Source organism: Callospermophilus lateralis, chromosome 11 (genome assembly GCF_048772815.1).
Source record: "Callospermophilus lateralis isolate mCalLat2 chromosome 11, mCalLat2.hap1, whole genome shotgun sequence".
NCBI lineage: Eukaryota > Metazoa > Chordata > Mammalia > Rodentia > Sciuridae > Callospermophilus > Callospermophilus lateralis.
This window is the reverse complement of record NC_135315.1, coordinates 483,280-508,724: the sequence shown is the minus strand read 5'-3', so window position 1 is coordinate 508,724 and position 25,445 is coordinate 483,280. Positions and strand designations below refer to the sequence as shown.

The 25,445-nt window shown below is 54.2% G+C and overlaps 1 protein-coding gene and 1 pseudogene across 1 annotated transcript; one reads left to right on the top strand and one right to left on the bottom strand.

The window, feature by feature from the left end:
• Window positions 1-933: 933 nt before the first annotated feature.
• On the bottom strand, window positions 934-19,498 carry Wdr45b (WD repeat domain 45B). The gene is made up of 10 exons (XM_076869615.2): window positions 19,280-19,498; window positions 14,730-14,804; window positions 8,823-8,924; window positions 6,818-6,905; window positions 5,940-6,034; window positions 4,864-5,054; window positions 3,555-3,640; window positions 2,913-3,014; window positions 2,376-2,497; window positions 934-2,164 (listed from the first exon to the last, which is right to left on the bottom strand). The coding sequence occupies exons 1-10, from the start codon at window positions 19,344-19,346 to the stop codon at window positions 2,049-2,051; spliced, it is 1,044 nt and encodes a 347-aa protein (XP_076725730.2). The 5' UTR covers window positions 19,347-19,498; the 3' UTR covers window positions 934-2,048.
• A 2,559-nt stretch (window positions 19,499-22,057) lies between these two features.
• LOC143409861 (ubiquitin-ribosomal protein eS31 fusion protein pseudogene) lies at window positions 22,058-22,733 on the top strand (annotated as a pseudogene).
• Window positions 22,734-25,445: the final 2,712 nt, after the last annotated feature.

The window sequence follows — 25,445 nt, the reverse complement described above, 5'->3', positions numbered from 1 at the left end:
GTGTCCTCCACGCCACAGGCCTGCAGAGCCTGGAGGACAGCCACACCTGCAAGACGGAAGAGGGAGCACAGGCTTTTGGGATCCCTGAGGACTGTATCTTGGTTGGGGCCAGTACAGGAGATGCTTGATGGAGGCTAGAGGTGGCAGAACCTCTGCTGCTCTGAGCGAATCCTGGGAGCTTCAACAGACTGAGGTGCAGGTCCTAGAGGACAAGCACATGTAGTACTGAACCCTTGCAGGCCTTGCCTGCCATCCAGGGAGACGGTGGAAAGGGACGAAGTGCCAGGACACACCTGAGCCCCCTGCAAGGGCTGACACCATCTCATGCTGAGGGAGCAACTGGGACTGCAGGAGACCAGCCCAGCAACCACAGCCTCAGTGGTCAGGGCCTTCAGGGCTAGCCAGCCACGTCCCCAATGCCAGTAGCACCTGCTGTGTCCCCACCACACAGCACAGCCTGTCCAGCTCCTGCAGTGCCCCAATAGCAGGTCTGCAGCCCACCCCGCTCCCACCCAGTGAGGAAAACCCCGTAAGTACATCTGCTTTAACTTCAACATCCTAGACTGCATCTGGGGAAGTGGCCACCACAACTCCTCCTGCCTTGCCCAGTAAAACAGGCTCCACACTTTGCACCAGCATGGCCCTGGACAGCAGCCTTGGTGCCTCTGAAAGGGAGGCCACAGCAGGCCCCATGGGGATAGAGGTGCAGAAGAATGGGCATTACTGTCCCCGCCTCTGCTCTCCAAGGTAGGACTGATGATGCTCCTGTAGCACTTGGCCTCTGCCCATGAACTGTTCCCTCCTCCAGAGGGGCCATGCACACACCGCAAGTGGGCAGGGTGGCCCAGAGACACCCCCCTCCCCAGAGACATCGCTAACCCTAACCCTAACCAGGAGAGGATGCAGGACTCCCCAGCGCACTGCTCCATGCTGTAGAGGTGGAGTACGACAAAATTAGTCACTTTTATTTAATGAAACAGTACAAATATGTGTGCAAAATTAAAGTTCATGATTAAATACACACAGGTAACATGCATACTTGACATGGAACTCACAGACAGCAGACCACACAACAGCAAAGGAAACGGCAAAACTGAGAACTTGCCACTACACAGATTTTAAAAGTTTGCAACCTGAAATCAAAATCACAGAAGAAAGCTTCTCTAACAGGAATTTAAGAAAATTAAACACGTAGCTCAACAGCATGGACAATGTGGAGCCCATGATCTAGCGCAGTCACCAAGTGTTAAAAATGGCAAGAGCCTTCGGCTCCCAGAAGGTTAGTGTGGAGCTACTCACAAGTACTGGGGAGGGAAGGTGGTGGAGAGGGAAGTGGGCAGGAGGGGCAGAGGCATCTCCCTCCATGCCGGGCAGGACCGGCAGGGCTGTTGCCCACAGCAGTGGCGCTCTTCTCCATGACCAACCTTCAGACACTGTGCTCGCTGCTCTGTACGCACAGATGGTGGGGAAGCGCCACAGCACCCCAGGGCTCTGGTGGGTGGACACAGCTCTGTGCTGGAGGGTAGTGTTAGCCTTGTCCTAATGGCTCCAACAGGGTGGGGACAGCCACTTGAGGCCCAGAGCAGGCTGTGCTCCCAAGAGAGACATGTCCAGGTGCCAGGACTGCAGGTGCGGGCTCCAGGTGGTGTTGCACTGTTTATTATTCACTTGTCTGCTTCTCGAAAAACAGTGGGTTTGTGGCAGGAACAAACCTCCATGTGCCCATCCTTGGCAGCCCTGTCCCTAGGCTGGGATGGAGACCACCAGTAGAGGATGTGCTGGAGCTACTAGCTAAGGTGGCAGCTGAGCTAAAGGGTAGTGGCTGGCGGGCAAGCATGGGCTGCCCAGAGCCACCGAGTGTCCAGGTGTGGTGATGATTATTCTCTTTAAGTCGGGTAATGGGAGACCTTTCTCAGGAAGGCAGAGAACCACATATGGCTTCGAGACTGAGGTCCTGGGCAATCCCTCCAGCCCCGTTCCCATGAGGCTCTGGGGCACTGGCACCAGCCCCAGGAGACCGGGGACGCTGGGCGGCAAGCACAGCCTGCTCACGGTGAAGTCAGTTTGTCATCGGTCATTTCCAGGAACTGCGCATACACGTCCCGGATGCACTCGCCCTTGGGGTTGAACAGGAACTTGTAGTAGCTGCCGTCGGCACAGATTGCTGGGACAGAAGGAGACCCTTTCACTCACAGCCCCTCCCAGGAGTGGAGAGCAGCAGCAGGCCGAGCCCTGGCTGTTCTGGACACATGCCTGTCCCCTGCTGCTACAGGACAAGGGCTGTGAGTGAGCTCCTGGGAAAACCCCGGGCAACCCCGCAGCAGGAGAAGGGGCTCCAGGCTCTGGAGCTGCCTCCTCCAGGAAGGGCCACTTACCAATGACCGCATTCGGCTCTGTTCCAAAGGCACAAATGCATGGAGAGCCTGAGGGGACCTGAAACTTGGAGAAACTCCATTTGGAACTGAAGTATTTGGGGAGGAAACTGGCTGATGCCAAACTGTGAGGACAAGGAGAAGACAGAGGGGCGGTCGCATTACTAGGTGAAGCGATGCAGAAGGGCTGCCAGCTTTCCCAGAAGGCTGCCAACAGTACCCAGACCCTCTCCCTGACACGGTTTTGGACCCACACTTCTTTAAATTCTGTTTTCTTTAACAAAATCTCTGAGTCCTTAGAAACGGTCTTATAATAAAACTTATGAAAGGTACAGACTGTGTTGCGGTCAAATTAACCTGAAGAATGCCATCACAATGCTCAGGATGAGGGCCTAAGCCAGTGCCAGACTGGCACAGGGCCAAGGGCAGCTTTGGACATGGCCTCATAAACCCCAAGGAGATGAGGAGGTGATTTCCCCCAGCTCTGTGCACACTCCAGCCCTTAACTCCAGGCCCCCCTGAAGCCTTCCCCTAACCCACCTGGACTGTTTATTCCGCTTTGGGTCTTCAGCTGCAAAAATGTGCACTGTGCCATGGTCACTGGACACACAGATGAGAGAAGCATCCTGATTGAAGTTGATGCTATGAAGGAAAACAGAAAAGCTGGGTTTCTGAAGATGCAGGAAAGACCAGAGACCCAACCTGCACAGCATGCTTGCTGGCCTGCACCCCGGAGACCTCGACATCCCTACACCTGAGGTGCAGTGTTAAGAAGCACCCTGCCTGTTTGTAGGCCAGTGGCTTTCAGCATGGAACCTGATCTAGAGGGTCAAAGCCCCAGTGCCAGGGAGGGCAAGGGCTGCCTGAGGTGCCCCAGTGCTGGCTCCACTGGCATGGCATGGAGACAGTCTACCCCTGGGGGACAGTGTCAGGCACCAAGCAGGCCCTGGCCACATGGCCTCTGTCCTGAGAGCAGGCAGACAGGCTGCAGTGATCCGAGCCCCTGCTGGGAAACACACAGGAACAACTGGAGCAGAGGCGAGGGTTCCACTTTTGTGCACACTTCCCACAATAAAAAGCTGAAAGATCTGGAACCCGACACCCCTCAAAGCCCACAACCTACGCCTCTGCCCAGGCATGCCCAGCCCAGCTCTCCTGCAGGCGAGGAGCCAGGGTCCTCACCAGTAGATGTTAGCTGCTTGGGATCCTCTTCGCAGCTCCTGGATCAGGTGCCCTGATGAAGTATCAAATATTCTTATAAGGGTCCCCTTTGAAAAACAGCGAAGTGTTTCATTATCAACAACTCACAGGTCCAGTTAGTTTCCGAAATGATAGTTCATAAGCCCACACACCCCTCTCCCAAATCCTCCCATGAGGCCCACAACTGTCTGTCCCTCTACCTGTGGCTCACTGAGAACAGGCTGGTGGCGCTGGGTCCCACAGCAGCAGGGCAGGGCTCAGGACAAGGCTCTGGAGATTGGCCCACACACCCCTTCCCCTGGCCAATCCCACAGAAGCACCAGCCAGGGCGTCCCCACTGCTCCCATACCCACACAGTCACTCCCACAGGCAATAAAAAAGTGGCTATTTGACCCACTGAGCTGAGCCACAGAAGGGAAGGCCCTTCCCCAGAGAGACAGCACCCAGACCTGGGCGACAAGAAAAGGCGGGCCACACGGAGGACGGTGTTCGTGCATTCATGCCATGTCATGTGCTACTGATGTAACATTTGGAAGAGTGACATGTGAAATGTCCAGGGTGGAACAGAGCCACGCACTGACCCGCAGATGGACAATCACTGGTTCATGCTCTCACCCATTAACAGCTTCTAGCTCCTGAAGGTGAACCTACACTTGCAGTTTTAGATGAAAACTGGAATAAAAAGGTATGGATCTTCTCTTCAAAAACTCTGAATTAACAAGCTGAAGGAAGTGTATGAACCAGATTTTAAATTATTTAAAAAATCAAGTACAAGCTGAGGAATCACACAAGCAACACTCTAAAATGTTGGTGGTGACATTCACTAAGGACACCTTCTCAGGCAGGTGGGAAAAGGGGTCTTAGGCACAGAAACTGAGTGGCTCTGGGAGGCTGTGCCACTGACACTGATACTGAGCCCAATAATAAGAAATGGGGTGGGTGTGGCTGTTTTATTGAGTGGGGGTGGTGCAACTACTGTTGAGTAGAATCCCCAGGCCTCTTTAAGATGGGGTCCCACTAATTGCCCCAGGCTGGCCTGGAACTTGTGATCCCCTTGCCTCAGCCTCCAGAGCTGCTGGGATTGGTGTCGTGGCCACCATGCCTGGCAAGATTGTTGTTTAAGTATTTTTATTGTGTTTTCAACATTTGGAGGATGTGTGAAGTCACAGCCTCAGCCCCGTCACATGACAAGACCAGTCTGGGGAAGGTCCACTTGGGCAGCTGGCAGAGGAGGGTTCTGCAGAGGCTGCCGCTCCATAAGCACCACCAACAAGGAGACCCACACACTTACTTTTTCAGACGCAGTTGCGATTCTTGTGCCCTGCAGGTTGAGAGCAATGCAACTCAGGACGCCCTCATGCGCGGGGATGTCCACAGGTGGCTTCTCAGTGCTGGCCAGGTCCACGAGCTGCACATGGCCAGTGTGGGTGCCGGGGAAGGCCAGGAGGGAGTTATTACTGTTGGGACACAGGACACAGAGGCCTAATGGAGACAGAAAAAAACATCAAGAGATGACAACCAGCCAAAGCCTGACTTCTCATAGCCAAAACCTACTTTCCAAAACCTTGGGGAAAAACGAGAGCTCTACACGGGTTCTTCAAGGGCACACTCCTATAGATGGCTGGCTAACGGGCATCAGGGCCAAAAGCACCCCCATAAGGTAACCATGTGCTCCACAGTTCGTTAAGGCACGCATCCTGCCCGCTGGTCTCTTGCAGGGCCACCTCATGAGAATGCAAAACAAAGGCACAAGAGGAGGCATGAACAATGACAGGGGAGCCCCACACGCAGCAGAGGCTTCAGACCCCGTGGGAGATCCATATCACCAGCCCCTGGCCTCAACTAAGGGCCCATGCCAACACCGCACAGCGGAGCCTCCGCAGACATGCTGACATGGACAGCTGCAAGGAAACTTGCTGCCCAGAGCAGCCAGAGCTTCTTTTCCTCAGACAGCACTGAGGCCAGAGGACTGCTACCTATGTTAAGACTTGCTTTAAAGCTCAGGAAATGGAGGAAGAGTGGTATTGGCACAGGACAGAAGCACAGGCTGCTGGAAGGAGAAAGTACCCACTGCTGGGGAGCCCAGGGCATCAGTCCTGCCTGCGCAGCACAGCAAGACCCCACACCAAAAAACACCCAGGGGGAAAACTTGAGCATCGTAAAGATGTGAGGATGATACCGTGAATGATCTAGTCTGCACAATGACCTCTCATGCAGAAGAAAGGGAAGGAAAGGCTGAGGCCAGCATTCCAAGGACAGGTTAGAAGTCGGCTCTGGCTGAGAGCTGATGCCAGCAGAGGGGCTGCAGGGTACGTCCCAGCTGTGGCACAGAACCACTCCCTACTCACCTCACACGTAGAGCCTCACCTTTAGGGTTATAGCAGGTTTCAAAGACGTGCAGCTGGTGGGGATTGTGCGTGAAGGTGAACACCTTAATCATGGAGTCCAGGACCACCACGATCCTGCAAGATACTCACACTCAGATCCTCTCCTCAGAAAGGGAGATGGGCATCTTGTGATTTCTGAAACTCAAACACTGGATGTGCCACGGGAGAGGCCTGGGCTGCAGCCCCTTACATGGTGCCCAGAAGTCGCAATGAAGGCCATGCACCACTGAGCAACCCCTTCACCTGGCAGAGGCTGGCCTCCGAGGTGTCCTTGCCCATACCTCACCCAGGGCAAGAGTCTCTCCCCATCCTGACAATCAGGAAAATCTCATAAGGGGAAAGGTCCTTGAGCCAATCAAGCATTTCGTTGTGAAGGGCTTTTAAATAATGACCTTACTAGAAATAACCAGCCCAAATGGAATGCAGGTCACCACCCCTGTCCTGCCCCTACAGGTGGAATGGAAACCGCGCAGTGCGCTGGTCACATGGAGCCAAGACAAGTGCAAAGGAAGCTCCGTACCACCTGGGCGGAGGGCAGGCCCTCTGCAGCCCAGCAATTGAGAGTCCAACCCCAGAGCTCCCAGGGCTCCTCCACCCTCCACCAGGAACATACTTCAGAGGCACCCTGTGAGGCTGCAGCTCTGACTGCCCAGGCGGGCAGGTCCTAAAGGTCACCATCCCCAAGGCCAGAAGTCAGTCCGTTCCCCACCTTCCCCCAGGAACACAAGTGACTCTTCTGGTACACTTGCTGGGCACCAACGGCAGCTATCGCTTCTTCACTGCATCCTTCCCTAAACATTTCCCTCCCTGGACAGAAAAGCACCTTAGCCACCTGCTTGAAGGTGTTTGGGAACCCACCGGTCTCGCCGCAGCTTGACAGCCTTGACCTCGGTGGAGAACTCTATCTCAATGACAGTCTTCTTCTTCAGGTCGTCCCAGATCATCACTGAAACCAGAAGGACAAGGGCCCCTGGTGGGCAGCCCCTGCCACCCCGCCCTCCCCCAGCCAGCACTTGGCCCTGGGACTTGCCCCAGACCCTGCTGCTCCCCACCCCTTCCTCTTGCAGGACACACTCTGCCAGCCCTTCCTGCCTGGTCACCTCAGGCAGACACCACCTCCCTGGCTCCACTGCCTGAGCCAAAAAGCACACCTGATCACAGCAGCTGAGTGCAAAAGTGCTGAGGAAGAGTAGGGGCAGGAGAGGGAAAGAGGACGCTGAATGCTACAGTGCTGAGACAGCCCCTGAGAGGGAGAGAGAGAAGGGCGCAGGAGAGGGAAAGAGGACACCCAAAGAAAGAGGGGCTTCTGTAATCCCAGCAACTTGGGAGGCTGAGGCAGGAGGATCACAAGTTCAAGGCAACACAGCAAGACCTTGTCTCAAAATAAAAAGGGTGGGGGAGATATCTGCCTAGCATGGGTGAGGCCCTGGATTCAACCCCTCTTAGAAAGTGAGGAGGAAGGAACAAGAGAGGAAGGAGGGAGAGGTGGGGGAGAAAGGGGAAGGGAATGTTTCTGTTTCATAGAGAAGCAAGACTGTTCATCCTTTGGGGTGCCCTGCTCTTCTCCAGGACAGAACTTCTCGGGACCGAGCCTGCTCACACTTACCCGCTGTTGGCAGCCACTCTGCACGGGGATTCAGCCAACAGAGCACCAGCTTAAACCAGGGAGTCCTTCCAACAGCCTTTGGGCCAAGACTCATTCTTTCACTCTTTTTCCTACTAGCAACCCCTTTCCACTTTATTTCTCTGTTCCTAATTCCCAAACAAAAGCAAAAGGCTCAGGGCTAACCGCCGCAGTGCAGATTCCACTCCTGCTGAGGACAGAGAGCCTGTGCAGGAGATGATGGCAGTCACTAAGGACCCCACCCTGTCCACACAGCCCTTCTTTTGTGTTTCTTCCTTTTGGTGCTGCGGTTGGAACCCATGGCCTTGCTAACATCAAGCATATATTCTACCCCTGAGCTGCACCCCAGCCCCAACATCCCTCTCTCTGCTCTTCCAACAGGACTGGGCTACCCCCAGTGTCAGGGTCACAGCCAGACCCCAGCTCACCCACTCCTTGGTGGGGCACCTATGCTCTGTCCCTCCCAACTGCTCCTCTTTCCTGCCTCCCTCATCACCCTCCCCCTCTGGAAGAGGTCACCACTGGTTCCACCCCACAGTCCCATGATGCCATCACTGGACCTTCCTGCTACCAGATAAGTGGCCTTCCCTGGCCCATGCTCCCTGCTCTGCTGACACTGGTCAGAGGTGCACCTGCTTTCCTCTCCCCTGGCCTGCAGTGTCTCCCCAGCCCACTTCCCACACTGCTTCTAGACGAGGCCTTCCTCCACACAGACTGTGTGGTGCCTCTTCCTGGGCACACCTCAACTGGCATTCCAGGCCCTGTGGCCCATCCTCTCTATCCTGTACCTTAACCTCCTTTCTGGGTCTCATTCTTCTTAAGACCTCTTTCTCAACTCAGAGCAAGAAGAGTTGGCTTATGGGCAGTGTCCACAGTGGTGGAGGGCAAAGTTCTCCACGCCTCCATCCAAAAAGGGCCAGACCTCCCCATGCAGCCCCTTCCACAGTGCTGCATTCGTGCCCAGAGCCACATACATGCCCAGGCATACATGCCTCGTGCTCCTCCGTGGCTGTGGAAGTGCTGCTCACACTCTGATTCACGATGAACCCATGACACTCCTGGCACCAACCCAGGATGCAACACACCTCCACCTGCCCCCTGAGGGCAGTCCTCCACACCACCATTCCTCCTAGAGGCGCTTCCAGCCTCACAGGACCACCAGGGAAGGCCAAACAGGCCCCCGACCACAGACTGCAGCACTGTGCACAGAGCGAGCTCTTAAGGGGCTAACGACCTTACCTTTGTTGGGAGGGTATTTTGGCTTTTTTCCACCACCAACTAAAGCTAAATAGTTGCAGCGGAATAACATTTCCACGTGGCCAACTCCTCCTTCTAAAAATTCTGAAATGACAATTTCAAGAAGACAACTGTAGTAAATTAATGTGTATTGTACAATTAAAACAATTAAAGTCAAGCCTTATAAAGCTCAGCATTTCATTTTCAGGTGGCAGTTCACACCCAAACACGTCAGACATAAGAAAGGTGATGGCGAGGAGCCAGAGTGGGCATCTGGCTCCATCCAGCCCGTGGCACACCCACAACCACACCTCAAGATGCCATAGAGCTCTCAGGGAGTAGCCTCCACCCGTCCACCCCACTAGGCCCCAAGTTCTCAACTGTTCATGAATTACATCGAACACTTGACTTCCAGGTGTCCCTGAAAACCCACGGCAGGGTGCCCAAGGCTCTCAGGGAAGCAACCTGGGAGCACAGGTGAGGACTGCCCGCCCGACTCTCAGGTCTATGCCACGACCTGGAGCTCAAGACAGCACGGACAAGCCGAGAAAACGGGAAACCAAAACATGGAAGTCAGGTGTCAACCTACTCAGACTCCCCTCTCCAGTCTCAGGTACACAGGAAGTTGAGAGCACCCTGCTCACTCCAGGAGATTTACACCTGAGGCCGGGCAGCATCCTAAGCAGAACCAAACAGTGCTGCCCATGGTGCAGACAACTTTCCACGCAGACAAGTGACCAGTCATCTGACATGTTAGGCAACCTCAGAGTAACTCTGGCTTTGGCCACGGTGCCCACCCAAGTGGATACAGCAGCTCTTCCTCCTCTGGGCCAGGAGTGGTTCTGACCTGTGAAAGCCTGCAGCTCCTTCCCTGCAGGAGGGACACAACCCTCCTCCTTAAGTCAGCTCACCACACAACAGGGCTGCCAGCTGGTGTGCAGTTCCACCTGTGCACGCCTACAGGGATGCCCAATGGCTATTGCCAGAACTGAGGAAGGGCTCCTGATGCCCTCTGTAGCTCAGAGGCTGTACACGCACAGGGGAGGACAACCTGGACTTTCCCTCACACTACACATACACGTGCACTCAAAAACGCACTGAAGACTTACAAGAAAGACCCCAAGCTATAATTCTCCTGTAGAAGAGAATTTGGCAATGATTTCCTGGCTATGACACCAGAAATAAGACAGATGGGACAATATCCAACTTAGTATTTGCAGATCATTTATCTGTAAGAGGTTAATACTCAGAATACATGAAGAACTCTTACAACAAAAATCAAGTAACTCAATCATTTTCCAAATTGATGTGCAAACTACCAAGAAGGGGCTGGGCTAGGCTCCATGCAGAGCGCTTGCCTGGCATGTGTGAGGCACTGGGTTCCAGCCTCAGCACGGCATATAAGTAAGTGAAATAGAGGTCCACTGACAACCAAAAACATGCACATGAAGACACGCAACCACGAGGCATCAAAAGCATGCACATGGCACCTAGAAAATTCTCAGCATGGTGGCCATCAGAAAAAACAGGCAGCATCAAGGGCTGGGAAGCACCCGCAGACCCTGGCACCTTGTGTGTTGGTAGTGCAGCTGCTCTGGGGAACCTCCAAAAGTAAAAATGGAACCATCACAAGATCCAGCAATCCCACTCCTGGGTATATATCCAAAAAAACCACCACCACCACCAAATCTGACAGCAGGGTCTCGCAGAGACTTGTATACCCATGTTCAAGTGTCCACTGACCAATGCAGTGTAGACACATGACAACACCACTCACCTTGAAATGGAAGGCAGCTGGGGCACCTGCTGCCACACAGGCAAGCATTGAGGGCCCCTGCAGAGCCAGGCCACAGGCACAAAATGCCTGCCTAGTGCTGCAGACCGCCCTTGCATTAAGCTTCCACAGTTGTCCAAGTCAGAGGGACACAAAGAAGAGGGTGGTCAGCAGTGGCTGTGGAGGTGGTGGGCAACTGATTGAAAGTACAGAGTTGCAGTTACAGTTTTGCAGTCACCTTGCGGAAAATTCTAGTGGTGTGTTGAACACAATGTAAATGTAGCAACACTGATCTCAGTACACTGAAGAAGGGTTAAGATGGGGGCTGGGGCTGTAGTTCAGCGGGAGAGCGCTTGCCTAGCATGTGTGAGGCACTGGGTTCAATTCTCAGCACCACATATAATAAATAAAGATCCATCAACAACTGAAAAATATTTTTAAAAAGGATGGTTAAGATGGTAAATTTTATGATTTAACCACAGTCCAAAAAGTAAAATGCAGTATGCAAGAACTCCTGTGCCTGGGGTCTCAGAGGCGAAACTGCTTCTCCATGCAGGCCCCTGGGCTTCAGAAAGCCGTGTGAGCAGCCCAGGTGTAGCCAGGCACTCCTCAGATGCACCCAGTGTCTGCACTGTGTCCACAGAACCTCACCACCGCTCCCCTCAGCAGAACACCACTCCAGCCCTCGCAAAGCAAAGCTCCCTCTGGAGGCGTGACCCTGGCACCTTCAGACCACGACTTGCAGACAGCGCTGAGGTGTCCCCGTGAAGGAGGGAGATTTCTGCCACAGGCACAAAAGCAATTTCAGAGTTTTAAACAATTTTCTCTAAACCTTTAACAACAACGAAAGTCTATGTATTTTCTTACCTATTAAAATACACAAGGGCTGGGCTGTAGCTCAATGGAAGAGCACTTGCCTAGCACATGTGAGTCCCTGGGTTTGACCTTCAGCAGCATATAGAAATAAAAAATAAATACAACAAAGGTATTGTGAAAAAAAAATGTTTAAAAAAATACACAAATATTTTGTTTACCTGTATGCTTGTTGCTAGCAGATTGAAGCAATCTAGAAAAATATCATGAAGTCATAAAGCCTTATTTGCTAAATGTGAGACCTAGGAAGGCACAGGGGACACACCTGTGGTCACAGCTACTGGGGAATGTGGGAGACCTCAAGTTCAAAGCCATCTGGGCCACTGAGCAAGACCCATCTCAAAAAAAATAAAAATAAAAGGAGGCAGACTCCACATCCAGAAGAGTCAGAGGAGTCTTCACAGCCCTGTGCAGGAAGCCTTCCAGCCAATCCCTCCCGCAGCCCATGCAGGGTGAGAGGGTCCCGTGAGGAAGTGTGGGCTTGGCGTGGGCACTCCTGTGTGCCCATGCAACTGCTGGGTGAGATGCTCTGTCCAAATGTACCCTTCTCAAACACCCCCAACTCAAGCAGCCCCTCCCTGGGTCCCCGAGGCCACGGGTGAGAAGCAGAGAGCAGACTTGCTGCAGGTGTGCAGGAGACCTGGCTGGGCCTCTCAGAACTTGCCAACTGCAAGACCAAGAAACCCGAGGGCTTCCCTCACTATCAGCTTCCTGTTCCTGCCAAGTGGCAATTTCATGGCTTCCTCACCGGTAACCAGACGGAGGACAGACTGCTGCAACAGGGTGAGGAGAGCTTCCTTCCTCACCCTCCTGGAGCAAACCACAGGAACAAAGCAGGAACTGGGCAAACCTGCTCTTCTCTGAAGAAGTTGCGGAAACATCACAGCAAAACAGCCCACAAGTGGACAAGGGGACCTTCCTGGGACGCCCTCTGGGGTCTCTCTTAGCAGCTGGAGGGTAAGCACCCCCCGCCCCACCCCCACAGGTGCTGATCCTCCAACCTGCCTAGCCACAGGGGAGGGCGGGCACTGTGCAAGGTCATGACCATGGTAGAATTGATTGGAACTTGTGAGTCGCAGATTCTTCTCGTCTAATGGTACAAGAAATTCTGGTTTATTGTAAACAGTCCATCAGTTAGGAAGCAGTTGTTAACGGCTTGACTGAATCGCTAACAGTTTGATAACAATGTGCACAACTCATCTTTAAGCTTGGGGTCAACTTGGTAAAGAGCACCTGAGGTTTGCAGGTACAGCTGCTCTGTAAGGTTTCACAGTGACTCCTTCCTCTGCAGGAGCAAAGCTGCCAACTCACTATGCCACCCACAGAGAGCAGATTCAGGGGCACCAGCAGGCGAGTACCATCAGTGACAGCCCTCGTTGGTCCACTGACCGACCAAGCAGCAGTACCCTAACCTATGGCTTTGCTTTCCCTGATTTCTGTTACCTGTGACCAACTGAAGTCTAAAACCATCAAATGAAAAATTCCAGAAATAAACAATTCCTAAGTTTCAAGCTGCTCTGAGAAGTGTGACCAAACCTCACACCATCCTGGTCCACCTCGGACCAATCACCCCTCATCCAGCATAGCCACAGGGCACAGCCTCCCGCCCCCTACTCACTGGACAGCACCCAGACAGCAGAGCTCTTCTGCTCCAGGAACCCCTGGTTCTCTTACAGACCCAAAGTCAAGAGTGGGGAGGCCAGCAATCCAATATGCCAGAGGGGCCACAACACTTCTCCTTAAGTGAAAGGCAAACATTTTAACCTCAAAGAAAAAATTGCATGCCAAGATCACTGAGTTCTGCAACAGCTCACAGTTGTCAACCCCTCCTGGGCCTGATTTATAAACTTAACCTTCCTGTTGTGTGAAAAGGGAAAAAAATCTCCATCTGCACAGCACTCATCATCCCTTCAGTTTTCAGGTGTCTACCTGTGGATCAGGGACTGCAGCAATGGTTAAGCTGCTGCCAGTCTGATAACACCAGCACACACAGCCTCTTCATTTAGCCTGCAGACCAGGACTGACGTAGGTTCACATGTTCCAATCCACCATTTTACAGTAACCCTAAAAGGTAGGAATCACTACTATCCTCACTTTACATATGGAGAAACCGAGGCCCAAAGAAGTTGCAAAATTTGTCCAAGATCACACAGCAACTGCGAAGGAAGCAAAACCAAGATTAGAATCTGCTAGTATGACAGATTCACCCTGAGTCCGACACTACATGTCATGCCACTTTTCCACAGTGAATTAAGACTATGAACTTCAGCTTAAAAATTAAACTGCAAGATGTACAGGACTACCTGGATGGTGCATGTGCCAGATACACGCCTGTAATCCCAGCAGCTCAGGAGGCTGAGACAGGAGGATCACAAGTTCAAAGCCAGCCTCAGCAATGTCAAGGTGCTAAGCAACTAAGTGAGACCCTGCCTCTAAATACAAAAGAGGGCTGGGGATGTGGCTCAGTGGTTGAGTACCCCCAAGTTCAATCCCTGGTACCCCAAAAAATAAAAAAAAAAAATTGATGGTGTATGAGATTTCATTTGAAAACAGGCTCTGTGGCTTTGAGAGCTCTAAAAACCTCTGACGCAGGATGCTGTTGAGTGGACACTAGCACCTTAGTGTTCCTCTTGAGAATTCTCGAGGCCAGTTCTGGAAGAATTCTATCCTACTCCTGCAGGAAGAGGCTGCTGCTTGATCCAGTGGCTATCTAAGATCTGTCCAGCAGCAAGGACAGTCTCCCAGCAGGTACAGACCAGGAAACACCGCGTATTTGAGAAACGTGCAGGAAGGGAAACCAATCTGAAGCAGCCCTACCCACAGAGCTGACCTCCCTGCCTGACGATGGGAAGAGCACCACTGTATTTCACCAGCACAATTCCTGACTCCAGCTCTGAAAAACTCCTGTTTCATGAAAGCAGAGTAAGACACCGAAACAAGTGAACAGCAGCAACCACAACTCATTACAAGTAACACTGGGCGCTAAGTCCCTCACCCTGTGAGTTCCCTACAGCATCATCTCCAGCATGGAGAAAGTGAAAGTGACCTGCCCAAATACACCTTGCTCTTCCAAAGAGCTCACACCTTGATAATCTAACACAGTAGGTAGCAGAGCTCATAGAAGAAAGAATGTCCCACTTTACAAAGGGCCCAAAACCTTCTGACCTGTCAGAAACCACTGCCCTACAGCCACGGCATCTCTCCCAGGTGTGAGACAAGGTAGACACTGAGTATGGCTAGGGAAGTGTCTGCTACTCTCTTACCTTGTTTCTCTTTCTCTTTCAGTGGATCAGTGTTATAGACTCGGAATCCATTTTCCATCCCACATGCAAAGCATCCTAAAGCAGGAAAAGTAAAAGGGACATATTAATCCTGAGGCCTATCATGGGTAAAAGCCAGGGCTTGGAGAAACTGGCATCCTCAACCAGCAACCTGCTACAGGCCACGCCAGTCTCCCTGGCCTCCCCTCCATGAACATATCATGCTGTGTCAGGCATTGTGCTGGGTCCCAGAGGGGCAGCAGCCAACAAGAACGTTCACCTCTGGAGGAAGACAGGCAGAAAGCGCGCTGTCCGAGCCAGTGTGAAGGCACTGGGTTAGGGGAAGGGCAGGTGCTGGGCAGAGGACAGTCTTACATGGCTGGGATGGGGACAGAACGAGGGTTGCTCCCCGCCACCTACAGAATGACCTCCTGGAGGGAAGTCCGGAAGTCCCCCACACAGTTTCTAAGTTACACCCAAGTGCTTAATGGCCAAATAAAAGGTGTTGCCATAAACTGGTCAGGCACTCAGACCTCCAAAGGACATGGTGCTGGCTCCTGAGGCCTGAGGCAATACCCTGGCAGGGTCTTGAGGAAGGAAGGGTCTCAGCACAGGGTTGGGCAACATCCAACTGGTTGAAGCAAAACTTAAGCCAGGAGAGAAAAAAACCAACCCTCCACATTTTTTTTTCACAAGAGCTGCTGCAAAGTCTAGTTCCTGCACCAGTGGTTTGAAAGCCAGGGCAAAGGCCTCTCCAATCCACCTCTCCAGCTCTAGAACCACACAGCTGTTCTGCCAGCCACCTTTCCAAGTGGGAAAAGCACACACCAAGTCACTGACAGATCCAAGGAACCATGACAGCTACCCAAGCAGCTGCAGAGCACACCTGCACTGAACTCATGCTCTGAACTATAGTTTCCTTGGGCTAGATCTGAAACTCACTTGGAAGTGCTATGATATTGTCTCAAACTCTGCCAGGTCACAACACCCTTTTTATGCTACTAGAATCACCTAATCCAGATAGAGGAAGCAGAGCTCTCCTTGCTGGAAAATACAGAAAACAAAAGTTGAAAAAACAAAAGTTGAAATTTCTTATTTTTTTTCTTTCTCACTATTACTTTTTTTTTTTTTTTTGGGGGGGGGGGTACCAGAGATTGAACTCAGGGGCACTCAACTACTGAAGCCACATCCCCAGCTCTATTTTCTATTTTACTTAGAGACAGGGTCTCACTGAGGTGCTTAGTTCTTCAGGTTGCTGAGGCTGGCTTTGAACACATGATCCTCTTGCCTCAGCCTCCTAAGCCACTGGGACTACAGGCTTGTGCCACTGCATCCAGCTTCATTATTTCTTCTTTTTCAAGTTTTAAATCTGTGATTCCTCTTCATGAGACACATATAATTCTGATCGAAGCCTTATATAAAAATATATAAGCCAGGTCTGGGGCTGTGTTTAAGTGGTAGAGTGTTTAGCACATGGGAGGGACTGGGTTCAATCCTCAGCACCACATAAAAAAAATAAATAAAGTTTAAAAAAAAAAACCTCAGGACCTGAGCAAGGTGGTGCATGCCTGTAATCCCAGCGGCTTGTGAGGCTAAGGCAGGAGGATCGTGAGTTCAAAGCCAGCCTCAAAAGTGAGGCGCAGGCTGGGGCTGTAGCTCAGTGGTAGGTCACTTGCCTGACATATGTGAGGTACTGGGTCTGCTCTTCAGCACCACATAAAAATAAACAAATAAAATAAAGGCATGCTGGGCTGGGGATGTGGCTCAAGCGGTAGCGTGCTCGCCTGGCATGCGTGCGGCCCAGGTCGATCCTCAGCACCACATACAAACAAAGATGTTGTATCCGCCGAAAACTAATAAATAAATAAATATTTTTAAAAAATAAAAAAAAAATAAAATAAAGGCATGCTGTACATCTACAACTACAAAAAAAAATTAAAAGCAAAAAATGTAAGGCAACTCAGTGAGACCCTGTCTCTAAATAAAATAGAAAAATAGGGCTGGGGATGTGACTCAGTGGTTGAGTGCCCCTAAGTTCAATCCCCCATATCCCCTCCCCTCCAAAAAAGCTCTGAAAACAATGTGTGTATGTGTGTGTGTGTGTGTGTATCACCCTGATAAATCCACAAGCAAAAGGTAGACAGACAAAAACACCAAAGAGGATATTCACAGGGTAAAAAGATATAAAGAATCAGGAAAATGCAGATAAGACTGCACAACTGGATCTACTGCACACCAGCCAGAATGGTGGAAAACACCCAGAGTGAGCCAGCTGAGACCTGCTAGTAGAGGAAAACTGTCGGCACTATGATAGCAGAGCATTCTGTGCATGGGAATTTGGGAGTATACCCCCCTGTAGCAATGTGAACATACGCTCACTAAAAGACACATGTTTTAGAATAATCACAGTGGCACTTTATACTTCTGGAGGCCAAATGCCTGCTGATGACAAAATGGATAAATGTGATCTATTCCCACAGAGGACCACTACATATCAAAGAGAAGCATCCACAATTACACTCAACTCAATGTGAAGATTTAAAAAAAGCCTTCATAAACGTGATGTTGGATAAAAGTCAGAAACAGCAATAGCACTTACTTAGCAGGTACAAGGCCCTGGGTTCCATCCCCAACACCACAAAACAACAACAACAACAAAATAGAAACAAGTTTGGCAGCAGGCAAAACTGACCTATGCTGCCAGAAGTCAGGTGGGCACCTGTGGCAAGGAGCACTGACAGGTGTACTCAACCTTGTAACCTAGGCTGGCCACAGGTGGGCTTGGCTTGGAAAATGCCAGGCCCAACACCTGACATGCGCTCTACATGCATAATATACTTCAGTAAAAAGAAGGTACTACAAACACTCAAAAGTTGGAAACCACTCTCTAATGAGGCCGTCCACAGTACTCTCTTGAAACACTTTTTTACAGGGAAACTCTCCACCCAAAGGCTGGGGCCAGGACACACCCCTGCCACTGCTGCCAGAGCCAGGAAGCCTAACTGGGCAAGAGCATTGGAAACACGGCGAGGGACTCTTCCAGCCGCGTCCACAACGTCTATTCTAAACAGCTTCCCCAGGATAACATTTAGGAGGTGAGGCAGAGAAAACCATCCCAGAGACCCCTGCTGCATGGGCGGGTGCTGGGGGGCCCCCTTCCCTGGGAATGCAGTTGCACCGAGGCCAGCTGTAGAGTTCCTCCCAACCCTCCAACCAAAGGGAAAACTAGTGGGGTCAGCATTTTCTGGATGGACCCACATCAGGTGAGAACACACACAGCAGAGATCATGGCCTCACAGGAATCATCCATCAAGCAGTGTTCCCCCCCCGCCCGCCCCCCAAGAATCTCCACGGTGCCTCACAAGTGCCTAAGATCCTGTTGGGCCCAGGAAGCCTCAGCCACCTGCCCAGGTCCTCAGAGGCCCAGGAGAAGGGCATGATGGGGTCCCCAAATGGGCAGGGATCCAGTTGGGAGTCTCGGGGCCAGGCTAGTGGGGATCAGACTGGCAGAGGATGAGGGAGCCCTCTCAGGCAGGAAGGAAAAGGTCCGGGCAGGCTGAGGGTCTCGAGGAACAAAAGGTCGGGGGCAGCTGAGGGTCTCGGGCAGGAAGGGTCCGGGGCAGGCCGGGGTCTCGGGCAGGAAGGGTCCGGGGCAGGAGAGGTTGGGACAGGCCGGGGTCTCGGGCAGGAAGGGTCCGGGGCAGGCCGGGGTCTCGGGCAGGAAGGGTTGGGGCAGGCCGGGGTCTCGGGCAGGAAGGGTCCGGGGCAGGCCGGGGTCTCGAGCAGGAAGGGTCCGGGGCAGGCCGGGGTCTCGGGCAGGAAGGGTCCGGGGCAGGCCAGGGTCTCGGGCAGGAAAGGTTGGGACAGGCCGGGGATCTCGGGCAGGAAGGGTCTGAGGCAGCTGAGGGTCTCGATCAGGAAGGGTCCGGGGCAGCTGAGGGTTTCGGGCAGGAAGGGTCCGGGGCAGGCCGGGGTCTCGATCAGGAAGGGTCCGGGGCAGGCCGGGGTCTCGGGCAGGAAAGGTTGGGACAGGCCGGGGTCTCGGGCAGGAAGGGTCTGAGGCAGGCCGGGGTCTCGGGCAGGAAAGGTTGGGACAGGCCGGGGTCTCGGGCAGGAAGGGTCCGGGGCAGGCCGGGGTCTCCGGCAGGAAGGGTCCGGGGCAGGCCGGGGTCTCAAGGAACGAAGGGTGCGGGGCAGGCCGGGGTCTCGGGCAGGAAGGGTCTGAGGCAGGCCGGGGTCTCGGGTAGGAAGGGTCCGGGGCAGGCCGGGGTCTCGGGCAGGAAGGGTCCGGGGCAGGCCGGGTTCTCGGGCAGGAAGGGTCCGGGGCAGGCCGGGGTCTCGGGCAGGAAGGGTCCGGGGCAGGCCGGGGTCTCGGGCAGGAAAGGTTGGGACAGGCCGGGGATCTCGGGCAGGAAGGGTCTGAGGCAGGCCGGGGTCTCAAGGAACGAAGGGTGCGGGGCAGGGCCAAGGGCAGAGACAGAGGCAGAAGCAGCAACAGCAGCAGAGGTGGGGCCCGGGCGTGGGGCGGGGGCAGCGCCGGCCGCGCGCCTCACCGTGGTCCTGGTTGAAACCGGCGTACAGCAGCCCGTTGCCATGCGGGTTACAAGGCAGGAGGTTCATGGCGCCGCCGCCGCAAGGTCCACCGCTCCTCAGCGCCGCATGCCCCGCAGACGCCCGACGGTCGGCCTTGACCGGCGGCACGGAGGCCGCGACCGGAAGCGAGAGGCAGAGGCGTAGGGCGACCGCGCCAGCGAGCGTGCCAGCGTGCGTGCGCAAACAGGCAGACCTCCGAGCGTCGAGGGAGTCCAACCTAGGAGAGACTAGGCAGGGAGTGTGGAGTGCATCCAACCGCGGCAGGCTGGAAAAGGAGCGCCGAGCGCGTTCAACCACGACCAGGCGGGCGTGGAGCGCCGAGCTAATCCACTCGCAGGTGACCGGCTGGGGGGAAAAGGGAGAAGCTATTGGGCCAAGAGCGTCCGACTGTGACGAGACAGGAAGGCGACCCTGGGACACGGCCACCCCAGTTCTGCCTCTGGGGAACAAGCTGTTGGCGTACTGGACACAGAGGTGACCGGCTGTGCTTAACGGAGCGCAAGCCCCCGCGAGGCCCCGCCCTCCTCGCTGCCGGTCCCCTCCAGCTCTCTAGCGGCCGCGTCCTCGGTGAGTCAGTCCCCGCCCTCCTCGCTGCCCATCACCTCCCACCGCCTGCTCCCCTCCCGCAGCGTCCTGGGTGAGCGGGTCCCCCCTGCTCCCCTCCGTGAGCGGGTCCTTCCTACTTCCCTCCCGCAGCGTCCTCAGTGAGCGGGTCCTTCCCCCTGCTCCCCTCCCGCAGCGTCCTCAGTGAGCGGGTCCCCCCCCAGCTCCCCTCCTGCAGCGTCTTCAGTGAGCGGTGAGCGGGTCCCCCCCCCCAGTTCCCCTCCTGCAGCGTCCTCAGTGAGCTGGTTCCCCCTGCTCCCCTCCTGCAGCGTCTTCAGTGAGCGGTGAGCGGTTCCCCCCCCCCCAGTTCCCCTCCTGCAGCGTCTTCAGTGAGCAGTGAGCGGGTCCCCCCCCCAGTTCCCCTCCTGCAGCGTCCTCAGTGAGCTGGTTCCCCCTGCTCCCCTCCTGCAGCGTCTTCAGTGAGCGGTGAGCGGTTCCCCCCCCCCAGTTCCCCTCCTGCAGCGTCTTCAGTGAGCAGTGAGCGGGTCCCCCCCCCCAGTTCCCCTCCTGCAGCGTCCTCAGTGAGCGGTGAGCGGGTCCTTCCCCCAGCTCCCCTCCTGCAGCGTCCTCAGTGAGCGGGTCCCCCCCCAGCTCCCCTCCTGCAGCGTCCTCAGTGAGCGGGTCCCCCCCCCCCAGCTCCCCTCCTGCAGCGTCCTCAGTGAGCGGGTCCCCCCCAGTTCCCCTCCTGCAGCGTCCTCAGTGAGCGGGTCCCCCCCCAGCTCCCCTCCTGCAGCGTCCTCAGTGAGCGGGTCCCCCCCCCCAGCTCCCCTCCTGCAGCGTCCTCAGTGAGCGGGTCCTTCCCCCAGTTCCCCTCCTGCAGCGTCCTCAGTGAGCGGGTCCCCCCCCAGTTCCCCTCCTGCAGCGTCCTCAGTGAGCTGGTCCTTCCCCCAGTTCCCCTCCTGCAGCGTCCTCAGTGAGCGGGTCCCCCCCCAGCTCCCCTCCTGCAGCGTCCTCAGTGAGCGGGTCCCCCCCCAGCTCCCCTCCTGCAGCGTCCTCAGTGAGCGGGTCCTTCCCCCAGTTCCCCTCCCGCAGCGTCCTCAGTGAGCGGGTCCTTCCCCCAGCTCCCCTCCTGCAGCGTCCTCAGTGAGCGGGTCCCCCCCCCAGCTCCCCTCCCGCAGCGTCCTCAGTGAGCGGGTCCTTCCCCCAGCTCCCCTCCTGCAGCGTCCTCAGTGAGCGGGTCCCCCCCCAGTTCCCCTCCTGCAGCGTCCTCAGTGAGCGGGTCCTTCCCCCAGTTCCCCTCCCACAGCGTCCTCAGTGAGCGGGTCCTTCCCCCTGCTCCCCTCCCGCAGCGTCCTCAGTGAGCGTCCTCAGTGAGCGGGTCCTTCCCCCAGTTCCCCTCCTGCAGCGTCCTCAGTGAGCGGTGAGCGGGTTCCCCCCCCCAGCTCCCCTCCCGCAGCGTCCTCAGTGAGCGGGTCCTTCCCCCAGTTCCCCTCCTGCAGCGTCCTCAGTGAGCGGTGAGTGGGTTCCCCCCCCCCAGTTCCCCTCCTGCAGCGTCCTCAGTGAGCAGGTCCCCCCAGTTCCCCTCCTGCAGCGCCCTCAGTGAGCGGGTCCCCCCCAGTTCCCTCCTGCAGCGTCCTCAGTGAGCAGGTCCCCCCAGTTCCCCTCCTGCAGCGCCCTCAGTGAGCGGGTCCCCCCCAGTTCCCTCCTGCAGCGCCCTCAGTGAGCAGGTCCCCCCTGCTCCCCTCCTGCAGCGTTTTCGGTGAGTTCCCCCTACTCCTCTCCTGCAGCGTACCCCCCCTCCCTCCTATGGCATCCTCGTCCCCAGTGGGTGAGTTCGGCCCTCCTCTATCTCCTCCCCTCCTGCATTTGCCCATCTCTGAGGAGTTTCTGCAGATCTGGTCTGCCTGCTTCTCACCATGTTCCTCCTGCAATTGTTTCTTTCTTTCTCTTGCAACTGAAGCTGCGAGTGGATGTCCACTCTCCAGGTTAGGTGCCTGTCCCCTGTAGTTGGTTGAGTGGTGGCCACAGAGGACACATGCTACCGACTCTTTGAATGTGATTATTTGTTTATTTGGTATTATGGATTGAACTTAGGGGCATTCAACCATTGAGAAAAAAAATTATTCGCAGATGTATTCAAACATCTCAAAAGGAGATAGTCCTAGATTTAAGGGTGAACCTTAAATCCTATGGCAATGTCCTTAGAAGAGAAGAGAGAGGAGAGAGAAGACACTGGGCCAGACCACAGGAAGCAGGCAGAGATTGGGTGCCTGGTCACCACCAGAAGCTGGGAGAGGCTTTCAGTGGGTCCTGCCTCTGAGCCTCCAGGACTGAGAGTACCTGTCTGCTGCTTAAGCCACCCAGCCTGGGGTACATACCTGTCTATCCAGAACCCCTGGGAAAGAAGTCATTTCAGTTTTCCCATCGTAAAGACCCTTGTGGGGAAGACTGTTACTCTGGAGGCTGAACCCTCCGACACTATAGAAAATGTAAAAGCCAAGATCCAGAATAAGGAAGGTATCCCTCCTGATCAGCAAAGTCTGGTCTTTGCTAGTGAGCAGCATGCCTTGTCTGACTACGACATTTAGAAGAAGTCCACCCTTCATCTTGTTCTGAGGCTTCATGGTGGTGCAAAGAAAAGGAAGAACAAGTCTTACACCCCTCCCAAGAAGAATAAGCATAAGAGAAAGAAGATTAAGTCGGCTGTTCTGAAATATTATAAGGTGGATGAAAATGGCAAAATTAGCTGCCTTCTCTGTGAGTGCCCTTCAGATGAATGTGGTGTGGAGTTTTATGGGCAGCCACTTTGACAGACACTACTGTGACAAGTGTTGTCTGACTTACTGCTTCAACAAACCAGAAAACATGTAATGTATTTGAGATAATAAAAGACATGAACTAAAAAAAAAAGAAGAAGAAGAAGTATTCATGTTTATGATTCTTTTGTGTTTGGAAATACATATATACACACACATAATGAGATATCTTGGGGATGGAACCCAAGACTAAATATGAAATTTGTTTGTTTCATATAGACCCTGTACCTAAAGTCAAAAGGTCCTTTTATGTAACGTGTTCAGTCCACTTGCGTTTTGACTGGGCCCTGTCACGTGGGGTCAGGTGAGGAGTCTTCCACCTGCAGTGTCATATCGTCCTTGGAAAGTCTCAGGTCCTGGAGCTGTTGGGCTCCGTTTTCAGGGAAGGAGAGAGAAGGGCTCTCCCTGAAGGAGGAAGGAGGGACCTACTGTGGGAGAGGGGAGGGGAGCGGGGAACTCAGTGATCTTGTCACCACAGTGGGTCACACAGTTCAGGTCACCAGAGGTGCCCTTTTCTGGGTCGGGTGCACCCTCTCTCCCCAGGGAAGCACTCTTTGCAGCTCCTGCTGGCCTGTAGGCCTGCCTTGCTGTTGTCCAGCACAGGGAATCCCAGTGGCCCCACCTCTTTACAGAGAAACACCATCATCTGTAAGTGCCTTTTTTTTTTTTTCTTCCAGATTCCTTGTTTGTCAAAATAGTTTCTCTTCAAAGTAGCAGACCTGTCAGGAAGGTCCGCACACAGTTGATTCCCTGAGGCAATCAAAGATGAGATCATGCTGGCAGATTCTGGATCTGAAGGTTTGGAAGCAGCTGATGCACACCTGGACTTACAGGGCACTCAAGGTCATACTCTGGATGGAATTTGTCCACAGAAAGTCTCAGCAAAAAATGACAAAGGATACCCTTTCTCTAGGGTTTGGCCTATGATTTAATTATGTTATCTGTGAGTCTAGCACCTAAATTCACACCCTCCTTACTGTGATCCATGTTAGCATTTGTTTTTATTTCACACAAATGCTTCTTGGATCCTCTACAGTACTCCCTGCTGTGGAGTACAACTTATTTCCTTGTTGTATTAGTTTTTTAGGGCTGCCGTTGGCCTTAGAGAAGGACTTGAAGTGGCCCCTCAAGGCCAGGGGCAGCAGGAGCTTCTCCATGGGGTGCACCGGCTGTAGGACACCAAAGCCCAACAGCAGAGGTCTTGCAAGCTCTGCAGTTGGGAAAGAAGGAGACCTGTTTAGTTTGTGCTGTCCCTGCCTGGGGCTGGCCAGCAGAGGGCGGCCCCTACCTGGCCTCTGCCCCTCCCCCCAGCCCCCACCGGGATCTGGGGACACTTATTCCTGTGGTACTCGGGCATGCAGCAAAGCTCTTGTGACTTCTCCATCTCTGCCGAAGTACAGACTGCAAAAATTATTCACCTGAGCCTTTATCCAAAGCCATGATAATTGTTTCCTCTCTAATTACAGTTACTTTTTGAGAATAGATTCAGTGACCTTGAGCTGAGTCCACGGGGCTGTGGAGCAGCTTTCACGCCTGGAGTGGCCCTCCTGGCCTACCCTTGATTGGCCTCCAGAGCAGGTCCATCCCATACCGCACCAGCACCATCCGTCCAGCTCTGTGAAGGACTTTGTGATGTTGAAATTGCACAGAGGATTGACCTCAAAGAGGGTCACATCCAGGCACACAGTCTAGGCCTGAGCCTGCTTAGTGGGCATGAGCCACTTGAATGCCAGGTGCAGACGGTTCCCCACCAGGATCCTGGGGACGCCGGGAGTGTGCCATAGGTGGAGGGTGAGGAAAGCAAGGCCCTTGGATGAGCTTTGCTGTCTGTAGCACCGTAAGTGACCTGGGGGCTGAGTGCTCCTACCACAAATTCATGTCCACCCAGAACCTCAGAATGGGACTTCTGTGGAAATAGGGTCTTTGCAGATGTAACTACTAAACATGGGGTCACACTGACTAGGGTGGGCCCTACTCTAATGACACGCTCCCCATAGAGGAAGGAAAGACACTGTGACACAGAGGAGAAGCCACCTAAAGAGTCTGGGATTGGAATGAGGTAGCCACAAGCCAAGGGATGCCCACGCTGGATGCAGTCACCAGGAGCTGGAAGGGCAGGAAGGAGCTTTCCACAGCCTGCCTACACTGAAGTCTGGATTTCTGCCCTCCAGAACCGTGAGGAAACAAGCATCTTGGTCTTGTTGCTCTTTTATTTGTGTTTTGTTTTGCTCTTGCAGTGCTAGCAGTGGAGCCCAGGGCCTCACGCAGGCTAGGCAAGCACTCTGGGTCTGAATGCACCCTAGCCCCATGTGTTTCCTTAAGACACCAGGTACTGGTCCTGTGTTAGGGCAGCCTCAGCACCCCAAGACAGGAGGCGCAGCACTGGCCACTAGTGTCCCCACTGGCAGTTGGGCTGGTCAGAGGGCCAGCCAGCAGCGGCCTGCCCACTGCTCACCCACCTACCTGACCCCAACAGGAAGGACCTGACCCAGATTCCTAGGGGCTGGATATTCTCTGTGGCAACACTGGGGCACTGCCCTGTCCAGGGCCTTATTGTGAAGCTGTGCCTGCTTCCTGCTATGCATGCCTCTGCCCTCAGCTCAGGTGGTCCACAGGCCCTAGTGGGCCTGGCCTATCCCTGGCCCAATATCCTCCAAGCCCATGTGGAACCATGTGGTACCTCATCAATCTCCTGGATCCATCAGTTGACACCTCCAAAAGACCAGGGGCTGTAGCTCAGAGGTAGAGCACTTGCCTTGCACCTGTG

What these genes read in the sequence shown, in the direction of transcription:
- Wdr45b (XM_076869615.2), bottom strand. Translation starts at nt 19,346, where the DNA reads ATGAACCTCCTGCCTTGTAACCCGCATGGCAACGGGCTGCTGTACGCC. An exon ending in CAAGCAGCTAACATCTACTG is followed by an intron (nt 3,015 to 3,554) that starts GTGAGGACCCTG and finishes TTTCCTTCATAG; the next exon opens with CATCAACTTCAATCAGGATG. An exon ending in AAGCGGAATAAACAGTCCAG is followed by an intron (nt 2,498 to 2,912) that starts GTGGGTTAGGGG and finishes TTGTCCTCACAG; the next exon opens with TTTGGCATCAGCCAGTTTCC.